At 37.5% G+C, this 13,181-nt stretch overlaps 1 protein-coding gene across 2 annotated transcripts in view; it reads right to left on the bottom strand.

The window, feature by feature from the left end:
* Positions 1-13,181, bottom strand: part of galnt13 (UDP-N-acetyl-alpha-D-galactosamine:polypeptide N-acetylgalactosaminyltransferase 13) — a 37,208-nt gene that overhangs the window by 23,640 nt on the left and 387 nt on the right. For both annotated transcript variants that reach the window (XM_027164871.2, XM_027164873.2), the window contains exons 2-6: positions 13,051-13,136; positions 8,939-9,194; positions 3,126-3,294; positions 1,439-1,605; positions 682-889 (exon numbers count right to left, since the gene is read on the bottom strand). In XM_027164871.2, the coding sequence (XP_027020672.1) occupies positions 682-889; positions 1,439-1,605; positions 3,126-3,294; positions 8,939-9,080 (686 nt within the window). In that variant the 5' untranslated portion in view covers positions 9,081-9,194; positions 13,051-13,136. The remainder of the gene's footprint in view (positions 1-681; positions 890-1,438; positions 1,606-3,125; positions 3,295-8,938; positions 9,195-13,050; positions 13,137-13,181) is intronic.

The following is a 13,181-nucleotide window of genomic DNA, read 5'->3' as shown; positions in this document are numbered from 1 at the left end:
AAGAGGATGAAAACTTTTTATTTTAATAATATTCACACTTTTGCTGCTAAATTTATTAGATGATAATTGTTTTGTGTAGCACTCACTAGCACTAGCATATAGCTATAGATTATCTTTTAATCTAAGCATACTAATTTGCAGTCAGAACCACGCACACTGTAAAAGGGTTGGCGATATTTTATGTATCTGTCTTGTAGGGTACTGTATTGTCTGTCTGTACTGTCTCTTTTCTTTTCTGTCTGTAATGTCTCTTTTCTTTTCTGGATCTGTTTGCCCAAGGTAGCACACATACACTTTATTAAATAAGTTAATTTTTAAGTTTTATTTATAGCCCTTAATTCTGTGCTTTATATAGTTATATTATGTTATGTAGCTCTGTGTTTATGTATCACCAGGGTTCTGGAGGGCCATTGTTTTATTTCACCATGTACTGCATCAACAATATATGCTTGAAATGCCAATAAAATCTTCTTGGAACTTCTTAGAATCTAAGGAGAGATGAGAACTAAAGTGGATGGTACAATTTATTAGATGTAATTTATTACAAACTTACATTAAAACAAAACTTCCTATTGTAAGACGTTAATTGATGAGATGACTAAATTGTCTAAAATGAGCTGTAAGAAAGCTCCTAAAAATTCAACTTGATTTATGTGCAGCTTAGTTTTTAGATACACTCACCTGTCTTCTTTAATGCGGGCGAGCAGTGGTTCCAACCAGCCAATAGTGCATTCACAGTGAGCATCCAGGAAGGTGATAACCTGACCTCTGGTAGCAGCCGCTCCTCTCAGCCTCGCCCTGATCAGCCCTGAACGTTGCTCCATCCTCAAGATCCGCACCGGTACCTCCAGTGTCTTCACATAGTCCTCGAGCGTCTTCTTCAGGAAATCTTTCAATTCAATCAACAAAGTGACAAAATGAACTTTTATGTTATATCACTTTTACTGTGTTGGATTGCTTGTTTATTCTGAAGCTTCAAGTTGGCATGGAAATATACCATATCATAAAGTATGTCCATCATCAGGAGTGTGACTATAGCTATGTCCCAAATGGTGTACTATACACTGTGCGCGATGTAATCTACTGTCTAGATGATGAGATGATGCAACCCTTTTAAAATGTATGTAACATTTTAAAAGGGTTGCATCATCTCACATGGACGTGTTGTTGACATTTTTTTCCTCATCCTGGTAGCCCAACACCTCTTCCACTATGTAAGCTGTGATCATTGAGTGCATAAAGTGTCCAACATTCTACACCACATTTTTTTGTACGGATGGATCCAGATACTTGAAGTGCACTTAATATTTTAATATGTGCGAACAAACAACTCACACTACTGATACTACATAATGTGTAGAATAGTGCAGAAGTATGCGTTTTTGGATGCAATTTATAATTTGCACACACATATTAAGTTGCTCAGCATTCAGATTACCTCTTTCACTGGCATCATCCACCAGTAGGATCTCCACCAGCAGGTGCTTCGGCGAGCGGTTAATGACGCTATGTACGGTACGCAAGAGAGTGCTCCAGGCCTCGTTGTGGAAAACGATCACAATGCTGGTGTTGGGCAGGTCGTCTGGGTGCACCTTTGTTTTACACCTTAATGAGAGAAGAAAAGTGAATGTGTTGTTTCCTTTAAGCGATGACATGCTATTGGCTGAATTCTTCACCATTATTTAATCTCTACAACTTATTATTATTTGTCTTCTTTCCAGCTAGATGAGCAAATCCAGATGAGTCATACAGAGACCCTTAACTGCATGACAATTCTGCAGGTAAAATTTGTTCCAGATCATTTATAATAGCCTAACCTCAGCTGACACATTCATGTTATATTAATAAGTCAAGGAGCAAAAGTCAGCACAATGTGTATAGAATAGAACAGCTTATTCGAAATCACAGTGTGCATTAATTTGTGGTACAAAATGCATAAATTCAAACTTTCACCCAATAAAAACTTTGTTTAAAGTGCTTATGGCAAGGACAGAGTCTCCTTAGCCCAACAAGACTCCTAATTCTCTAGCAGATACAGAGACTAGTGAGAGTTTTTCACTCTAAGACCTTTAAAAAATCATGAGGCTATATACAGTAAGACCTGGAGATGGCTCGATCATGGAGAGAAAAACAGACTGAAGATGACTGAGCTCAGATGAAGAGAGGGGGATGTGAGGAATAATGTCAGCAGGGTTCCTCCTCTCTCTCTGTAATGTCAAAGGCATGACACAGTAAGACGGTACAAGTGTTATACGGATGCACAGTTTGTATCCGCAGGCACCCAGATGAACCTCTGTATTGTGTACAAGCTGTACAATTCCTTGTTCCTTATCATCACCCCTAAAGACATAATTCTAGACCTCTTTGTTTTTCAGCGAGGTCTGGCAGATGCTTTAAATAAGAAAAATGTGATGAAATGTTGACCATATTTTTGGAAAGCTGAGATAAGAGTGTCTAGAGAGAAACAGGATGTTAACAAATGGATGTAACAAAGATCATCAATGAAGCTCGCCTCTTAGTGTGACAAAAACAGCAACCCGAGATGAATGCAGACATGTTTCACTCTAACAGCTCTGTGGGAATTTATATGCCACAAATGGGATTTGGGTTTCAACAAACAAAGGCCTCTCCCATCTATTTGTAGCTGGCAGGAAAAAAGAAAAATATCACAGTTTGCTAGTAACTACACTCTTTCTGCACAAACTATCCTTCATGTTCCTCATATTTTGTCTTTATTTTACCCTGTACAGCCTCTTACATTACTGTACAGCAGATTGCAATTTATTTCCTGATTCAAAATCGTTTTAAATACTTTTTTGACTCTAGGTTTTATCTTGATTTCTTTTATACATAAACAGTTGTAAAAGCATTTCAATGCATGGTGTTGTCTTTAGATGTAAAGGGGAGCTATATTTGAAACATGTAATAACAAGAGTGCAAAATATTTCTTTCCTTATATTATTCCATCCTAATACACATGTAGCTAGTAAACAGCAGTGGGTTAATGAGAAAAGCATTTACTCTGTGGTTGCTATCGGTATGATTAAAAGTGGTTCAGGCAACATGTACATGCACACAAAGATTTACACTCAAACACCATTAACCCAATTATCCCAAATGCTCACCCATCCAATCGAACATCGGGCAGGCTTCTGTTGAGTGCTATCATGTCACTGGCCATCAGGTTGAACTGGTTGATTTTAAATAGTTCCTTCATCTTCTCCTGGTCCTCTTTCGGGACGATCACAGCCTTCCCCATCTCTCCTGGACCCTCACGAGTTCGTGACATCACGGCTGCACAACAACAAAGGTAAAGGTTACACTAAGCACTCGGTTCAATGCACTTAGTGGAATGGAAGCTACATTAGGCCGTGTGCACTGTGATTACCGCTGAACTTTTAGTAATGGAGTGTAGGCACAAAGCTGAGTTCGAAATGTCTCTGCAGAAGAGTGTTGCAGTGAGCAGCTTTCCTGACTCACTGATCCATGTTATAGAATTTGTCAGCTACGTTTGCAAGGCCGTCCTTGGACTGTGACTTGCCACTTTACTACACAGCAAATCTTTTGAGCAGCACTGCACTATAATAATCACAAATATATCAGTGTACAGAGTTAGAGTGTGTGCACTGGCAGCAGTATGTATAATATTAGTTTAGAAAGGGCAATGACATTATTCACTGAGCCATGCTCATTACTGTATCACAATACATAGCATGGGGCATAATCAAAGAGCAAATTCATATTCTTTGCTTACAAATGTTTTCAATTTCCTATCTGCTTGCTGGATGTTGCTGGATGTCAATAGCTAAACGATATCTAATTTGTCGTTTGTTAGTTACATCATGATCAGCATTATGTTCCCACAATAGACCACAGTGTGTTGAATTCTGTCATTTGATTGGTCAGTACCGACCTGTAGAATTTGTAAATCACAGGTCTATTTTGTTTCACTAGTACTCATTCACATCTATAACAATCTAATTCATATGAATATTCACACCTAATAAATACATGTTAGAATATTAAAAAGGAAAGTCTTCAGAACATGAAAACAGAAGACTTAAAAAATAATAGATCTCAGTAACGAACATTATATGAAACAATAAAATGATAACTATAAAATTTGCCATGCTTTTTTTTTTAAATTAATTCTTGCTCAGGTGTAAGTGCAATAAAATGCTGTTACTGGAAGAAAAAAAAGCAACTTCAGTAAAGGGTTTTTTTTTCCTAAGTCTATGAATGGCTTTTTGCTAGAGGCTTATCATACCATCTTGTAAATAACTGGAAGCCCATCTGCACCAGGGCAGTTAAGAAGATTCCACTACGTTGCATCGATGAGACCTCAAATGCTTCCCTGGCTTTCAATGTTAAATGTCTGGGATTAACCTGAGTGACTGTAGGTCAGATTACTCTAAAAATTGCACAGCAAACCCAGGCTAGGTTCGCCTAGTATATTATCTAATCTTTACTACACCTAACATAGAGGAGTTTTGTTTTTTCTTTTATGAGGAAACAATAAAAAGTAAATACATTAAAAAACATCTTTAGGTTGTACTTCACTGCTGGGGGTCTTTATTATTCATTTCAGGATAACAGTGTGTTAGAGCATTACACTGAATTACACTGATGCATTTGCAGACATGACTATATGAATCCTAATAGAAGTGGGCTGAAAGATTTGTCAGGACGTATGGATACGCATGCCAGATTCAAACTGATTAAAAAGCAGCACTGCAAGTAGGACAGAAAAAAGTTCCCACAGTTTTCCTCATATTTGGACAAGTAATGCATTCAAACTGAACAGTTCATTACTTTTTAGCCTTTAAGAGAGAATTTATTTTGTAGTGAGCTATCTGTCTAATCCTTGTTAACAGACATTAACTTGAAGCATCATTTGCATCACCTTCAGTATTTTATTGTTCAGAACAAGCAAGCTAGCGAGAGAACACACTTATAACCTCCTGTCATCTGTCTCTTAATATATTTAATAGAACACCAATCCCTGTCACATGACACATTTTATAATCTATTGATCTTATCTAATGTTCCTATTACAATAACTAAACTAAATTACACCTCAACAATATGACCTGTATTTAAGATAATGTATGTGATCATGTATACCAAAAGTCTAAAAAAATCTAAACAGTAGTAAAGCAGTAGTAAATTTAGAGCTAAAGTCAAGTGTCATATCAAATGGGTCTATTGTCAGTCCTTTATATAGCTTCTATACATTGGGACAAAATGCCGTTTCCATAGTTTCCAAGGACCATTGTGCATTTACATAAGCAAAATGCTTCCACATGATTGAATAAAGTGGCATAACGCAAGAGCTCACACCCGTGCTGAGAATCAAACCCACAACTTTGGTGTTTAGCAACAAACATGTTAGCCGCTGCACTATTCTCCATTTTCACCTATTTCACGAGCCTAATTCATCAGTGCCAACATCTGTGTGAGTGTGTGTACAAACTTAACGTTCCTCATTTAACTTTGCATTGTTTTTTATGTCTGTTAAAAAACCTAACACGTCAACTATAAAAATACAATTATGTTGAGTAATCATTGTAGCTTTGTTATTCCTGCTTCTCTGGCTATGTGTTTAGCTAGTAAATCTTAGTCATATGTCATCAGCGAACTAGACATTGCATCCATTACAGAGGAAACTACAGTAACCAAATTTGTCTAAATATAGGGCTGTCTGATAATATGCAGCTTAGCTATCTAATCATATAACCAAGCAAAATTCACTCACAAAGCTTAAACAAAGAGGGAAACTTGTGACTTAATCACATCACTAAATCATCCATATAATCTTGTAGTGCACAAATACAGCTAGCTAGCAGATACAAATACAGCTAGCTAGCAGATACAAATACAGCTAGCTAGCAGATACAAATACAGCTAGCTAGCAGATACAAATACAGCTAGCTAGCAGATACAAATACAGCTAGCTAACAGATACAAATACAGCTAGCTAACAGATACAAATACAGCTAGCTAACAGATACAAATACAGCTAGCAGACCCATAGCATTTTAGGCATGCACTGACATGTATTATACAATTGTTCCATGTGACTCGTTGCACATGTCTGCTTTACCTATGGCAAGTCAGCCAGTAATTCAGAAACTCTAGTACACAGGGTTCAAAGCTGTCTGGGGTTCAAAGCTGTCTGCAAGAAAGGCTGCATTGCTGCATTTATTTAAAAAAAAAATGCAATTAAGAAATGTATTGTTAAAATAGCCTGCTAATGATTAGCCTCCATCCTGCAGGGCATCATTCAGGCACCTTGCTTCATTAATTCTTTCCCATTAAAAACGGATCATTTCCTCTGCCTTAAAAATGTTTGCTGTGTTTATGTCATCACACATATTTCCATGTCATTTTATTCTGATCACATTAAAGACTTCTTATTCTTTAAATCAGTTAACACATTGGATATAAAATACAAAAAATTGAAACAAAAATTCCACAACTCAATTTAAAACCTCACATTAGGAGGTCTCATAAGTCTCCTGTTTCTAAATGACCTAAATAGCACAAAACCTTCCACCTGGCACAATTCAGTAACAAACCTGTATGGCTAACAGACTGGCGCTGCTCTAAGCCCTGCTCTTCTTAGCACAAGGCTGCTTAGTCCTCATTTGCCTATTTAACTCCCAAAATGCTTTCTGATAATGCTGTCATACATAAACATCCTTTTCTTTTGTTCATCTGACGAGCTTTCAGTGCTATCCCAAAAACAGTCAAGTTCTAAGCACAAAGAAACATGTTTCTGTACCTAGTCAAGCAAAAAAAATGCTCTTTTCCTCGACAGCTGCGCTACTCCCTCATTTTAACCAGAAAAGCTGCTTATCTCACAGTCGTAAACCTATTTATTAGGGACAGAATCCAAGTAAAGACAAGGAAGCAATGATGTTGGGAATTATACAGTGAGGAACTGGCAGTGGGGAGGCTCATTCATCACAGCGAAATCCATTAGCAAAGCTATCAAGTCACATTCCCAGAGAACTGTTTGGAGATGTTTTACAGCCAGGAGTGGATGAAAACTTGTTTAAAACTTGAACAAAGGCAGACCTCACAATCTGTAAATGTCTTTTGGACACTGACTAAGCACACACTGTCTCGCAGCTTACTGTGTAGGCTCCAAGCAAACTGTCGAACAAGCCTAACCCATTACATGACTGAACAGTATGTGGATAAAATAAGACCATGTAGTGACCTCACTAGAGAAATAACAGACGCTGGATGTGTTCTAGACAAGCTTGTTCAGTCTGGAGGTGGGACACTGTGTTTAATGTCATCTTCCCCTCACCTCGGGTTGATGATAGGTTTTGCGGGTCTTCAGACATCGCGGCTGGTTGTTTTCTAACCTGAATAGTCAATGAGCATTTTTACTCTCACAGGGCTGTTCAGTCTAGGGCTGGTGTAGGTGTGTGTTTTCATTCCAATCAAGCAGGAGCTACAACTGTTTCTACCTGTTTCATCAGTTGAGCTTGACTTTCAGTAAAACCAGGTTTCGGCTTGCTTGGAATAAAATCGTCTCTTTAAGACAATACTTTTTTTTAAATGTTTTCACTTTTTTTGCTGTCATTGGAAGAAACATATAGCAGACGATTACGGAGCTTGTGCAGTTTTCCTTTCTGCTAAATTGGGTGGTTAAAATCGGATGCCATGTGTCTCACTGCCTGGAAAGGTTTTCACATGGTGAAATCTTGACATTTTCTACTATATATAGAGTTCTGCAAAACAGACATTTTTCTGAACTGAAACATATTTTACATTTCCCCCATCGCCAGCTATAGCAGTGTAATGTCTGCTTACCCTGAAATGTAAAAGGAGACAAAACTGCATTTATAAAGAATTCAGTCTGAAGGAGCTTCATTGACATTTTGACAGATGGACTAAAGATTTAGAATTATTTAGTCTTCTATATATATATAAAAAAAACAATTTAATCAGTCTGACATCCACGTGTGAGGAAATCAAGCTTAGCTAGCAAACGTTAGCTTTTAAACTGGCTCCTTATTCAACATGAGCTTTGCAGAAAGACTCAGCAGGATTAAAAGCAAATATAAACACTGATACATCACACGGTGAAACAAATTTTTGGGTTCTTAAGTTGTGGTGTCAGAGTATGTTGAAAAAACTGCATAGTATTGTTGCCAAAGCCTTTTTTATTGTATTTCTTTTTTCTTTTTTTTGTCTGTTTTTGCTAAAGTGACGTTGGATGTGTTTTCCAAAGCCAACACACAGGTATATCAAATTCATGAACAGGTTTCAGCCTACACCTAGAAATAATATGTATTTGTTTCCATAATGTTCCAGTATTGAAAAATGATTAGCTGGATCCTATTCACTCTTGATATTTGGATTGTTATTTTGAACCTTTGGCTTTTTCACAGAACTACTAATATTAAAAAAAGAACTACTAACACTGCTACCTCAAAAAATACAAAACAAAAAACTTACAACAGTGGAGTTACAGATGTATATAAAGAAAACCTTCCACTTTATAGGTATTGCTACAACCTGATATTAATAGCAATAAAAATAAAGAGCAATTTGGCCTGTTTCTATTTACACAATGTATATGCTAGTGTATAGATGGCCCAGAAATGCTTGAAGTGTAAATAAAAGAAAAGAAAAAGTATAAGCTATTTTCAGCACTAATGTTTGTTTAGGCTGAGTCACGTCACAGGGTTAATCACCTGTCAGTGTCATATTTGATAAATCCATTTCAAAGCAGAGATTTACAAGCTCTATATATTTCCATGCATACATGCAAAACAAAAATTCTGCCATTAAACTTGGGTAAATTTGGGTTGTTGGGCTAGATCACCATTTTCATGCTGCTTTTCATGCTGTTCCATTCAGTGAGTTCATCTTTTCGTGAAACAAGTTCATAACACATGAGCCATAATGTTGGACTCACCTCTGAGAGCAGGCAGGAGAGAGCGTTCCTTCCTGTTGTCACATTTGTTACACTCGCTGAAGTACAGCAGCAGGAAGACATCTACCAGCACCCAGACCAGCGAGGTGGTAAGCACCACCTTACAGTAAACAAAGCGCCGCATGAGCCTTACAGATGTCAGGAGGCCAGTATGAGTTCAGATGCTGAGAGAGATGAGAGGCCAGGTCGTACAAGCACAGCGGCGATGCAGCAGAACACAAAGGACGCCGTCATCCCACTAGGAGGAAAAAAGCACTTACACAGCAATTACAGACATACTGGAGGCAGAGAAGCACACACATTTAAGCAAGTTCATGTATTTAAATGCATTAGACAATCTGGCTCAGAGACACAGCATAAAAAAAGACCAGCAATAAGTGGTTTAACAAGATTTTGATGGTCATAGCAATGTTGGTTAGTAGCAATTTCAGTCTTATTAAGGAATATTAGGCGTTGAATGATTTTATATGATTATCTAGTATAATGACCATTGACCGTTAATTAACCTCTTAAAAACACACAAGCCAAAAAAACCCTAAAAAGATCAAATCCTGTATTTGTCTATCATCATAAGATGTTTTTGATATTTTTTTTGGACTTCTCCATAAAATGTTTCTCTACATTGTCAGCACTAATTGCATTATAAGCTGAAATAGAGTAGACTTGTGGAAAGGTGACATGCTAAACAAAGAAAAAAAATCCCTTTAACTAGACCAGTGTGGGAGTGAACAGTGCTGCTTAGCCGACATAGATAATCATTCTCTTGCTGAATTTCTGCAGAAATGCAGACATGTAATGTTTTTCTTGTAATGTGTTTTTTTTAAAGCTGTCGTGTGAGAAACATCCATAAACATAAGAGAATTGGCAGGCGAGGAAGCAATGTAACATGTTTACACCTGCACTGGATGAGACAGCCAGTGCCTAAAGGGAGAAACAGAGGTATGATTTGGGATAAATCTGGAAGCTCTGGATAAGAGTGTCTGCCAAATGCTTTAAATGATATAGTGGTCCAGAAAAACTGGGATGGAGCTGCAACGTTCTGGTTAATTGCATCTAAAAAGAGAAGAAATGATAATCAGTTTAAATAAATAAATGGGGAGATGGTGGCTTGGTGGTCAGCATGTTTGCCTCACATCTTTTTGGGTTCGATTTCTGCCTCCACCATGTGTGTGTGTAGTCTGCATCTTCTCGCCATGCCTTGTGGGTTTCTTCTGGGTACTCTGGTTTCCTCCCCAGTCCAAAGACATGCATTATATGCTGAGTAGCATGTCTAAATTGTCTGTGAATGGGTATATGAGTGTGTGCAGAATCGTGTGCATGATTGAACTGGCATCCTGTCCAGGGTGTACCCTGGCTTAGATAGACTCCAGATTCTTTGCAACCCAGTAGGATAAGAGGTGTAGAGAATACATGGATGGATGGCTGGATTGGTCAATAAATAGACAGTAAAGCATTTAAAAGTTTCCTGCAACCTTTCAAAAACATGCTCATAAGAAAAGTGCCTTGTAATGGACTGGTGTCCAATCCACAGTGTATCTAGACTTAACATCTGGTATTCCCATAGTAGACTCTGGATCTAGGTTTTGGTGACCAGCATAACATGCCCACTGAAGACATTACATTTCCAGCATTTGGCAGACGCCCTTATCCGCGACTTATATTATCTCTTTTTATATACAACTGAGCAAGTGAGGGTTAAGGGCCTTTCACAGTCGCCCAACAGAGGCAGTTTGGTGGACCTGTGATCAAAATCACAACCTTCCGATTGGTAGCCCAACACCTTAACCACTAGGCTACCACATGCCCAAAAGATTCAACAACATACAAATAAGCTGCCCTACTTTATAAGCAGTGGTAATATTCTTATCTGCCTGGACAAGTGGAAGCATCTTGAAAAAAGTGCTAAATTAATAAAAAGAGAAAAAAATTCAGAAATATGTGCATGATTGAGCCTGTTAGAATGGACACTTTTTCCACACGCCTCCCAGACACCCCTGGAGGGAATTCAAATAATCTCATTTCCATCCATCCACCAGTTCTCATGTGTTACCTCACTATTCTCTCTCTCTCTCTCTCTAAAGAAATGAGATAGTTTGATTCAAGCATTGAATGCTAATTGCAACAGACTCTCTTTCCTAAACATGCACAACACTGAACGTATCAGCTCAGCTCAAGCTGATTCTCTTGTTCTCTCACACTCAAGAATAAGACCTCAAATTGGACCATGACTGTTTTTCTGGCCATCTGCTTGGTTGACTCTGTGTTATGGGTACATTTCCACCAGTCATGCCACAGGCCAGGGCTGAACTCCTGAGTCTCTGCTGGAAAGGCACAGTTATTAGAGCAGCCATCTGCATGGATGGGCCTTCACTGTCCACTGAGCAAAGCATACAAGCAAAACAAGTCTGACCTGCATTACAATTACAGATCACTCTAAATATCAAGGCTTTCAGGGTGTTAATAAACGGCTCAAACACATTCAGCTTTATTATGTAATGAAATATGTCAAGGATTGTGAATGTCTGCTCACAGATACATAGAGATGAGAAATTTGACTTAAAATTAAAAAATAGAAAAAGCTTTGTCAGAATAAAGATTAAAGTCAGTCTGTTTTTATGAGTCTCAGTAAGAGTATCCCTAAGAACATATAGTACTGTAGGTATGAAAATTCAGCCTTGGGCTTGATAGTTTTTGCTACTTAGACAATTATTTCAGAGTACTCTGTTCAGTAAAGCTTAAGGGGCTTTGTCCTTGATCTTCTCTTCACTCAACACAAGATTTGAAGAACGTGCAGCAAATGCCAATCGTAAAAGCATTAACAGCACCTACTGTATGATCTGCAGCATCTTCCTGACAATTGAACAGAAAAGCTTGTACATATCTAAGTACAAACCAAACAAACCATAATCATGAATATGTTATATATCAATATAAAAAATAATGTATATAAAATAATCACACCGCTTGTTCTTCATACAAAAAAGACCTTGACACAAAGACCTTAAAACCTTAATAGGAAGTAATAAAAACGACACTCTAATCTGTTGGGTTTTTTTTCTAGTCAGGTGATAATGCCTCTTAGTCTTGGCTTTATGTATTAACTCAATTCTTTACTCACAGAAATGTTGATGCACACAGCACAGAGGGCTTATCCTCATGATCTTCAATGCCAATCATTTACTGAACTGCTGGTGTATTGTTACCTTGTTTTTGAGACCCTGTAGGCATCATCAGTAGTTTCCTGTAACCCAAAGCCTAAAAACACCACTGAGTGCATCTTAATTAAACACTCTGCTGAACAGAGATGCTTAGCATTATTTACTGCTATACGGTCAACAAGACCTTTTTTAATTTACAAGCAATGCAATGTCACAATGAACTGAACTGTAAGTAATATACTCCAACACAACCGTAATTAGAGTTCCTATACCAGGAATATCGCAGCCTACAGGTATACGCAAACATTGCTTTTATATGTTTGAACTTTCATTACTAAAAAGCCAGAGTTTAATTATTACCTGCTGCATAACAACTTGTCCTGTTAATGAAAAGCATAATAATTAGCTGACGAGTTGAAAAGGACATGTTGAAAGCATAGACTGTTGTGGATTTCCAGGACAAGCATCTGACAACTCACACCATGCACTATGGACATTTTTATAGCATTTTTAGCCAGTTAAATGAATTATAAATACATTGTACTTTGACCTCCAGCCCCTCTGAGAATACCTTGTCATATCATGATCAGTTAAATCATTTGATCAAATTTATCAGGTCCAGGTATACTTGTAACAACAAACATAGTCGAAAAGCCGTGGCATTGTATCTTTAATATATATATATAATTACAATAATTTGTTTTATATGCATACTTGTACTGCTATGTCTTATCTGTAGTGTTTACGTTAATGTATGTATTCTTCCATTAACATAAACAATTTAGGCTATCTTCTAGATTGTTTAAATACTTAAAAAAATATTGTACTATTAGTTGCTGTTGTTGTTGTTGTTTTTTATACACATGAGGTTAAATACCGGGATAAACAGATTTCTAGAAACAAACACATTGCTCAGGTTAGATGACAGACACTTACTGAATAGGTTCAGTCTTTATGAATGACAGTCAGCCAGCAACGTGTTGCATTTGCCCTCTGTTTACGACTGGATAGCTGGAGATCTCCTGAAAATCCCAACAGAAACATTGTCAGGTTCAGAGATACACCGT

This window comes from Tachysurus fulvidraco, chromosome 6, assembly GCF_022655615.1.
Source record: "Tachysurus fulvidraco isolate hzauxx_2018 chromosome 6, HZAU_PFXX_2.0, whole genome shotgun sequence".
Taxonomy (NCBI): Eukaryota; Metazoa; Chordata; class Actinopteri; order Siluriformes; family Bagridae; genus Tachysurus; species Tachysurus fulvidraco.
This window is presented reverse-complemented; position numbering and strand designations above follow the sequence as displayed.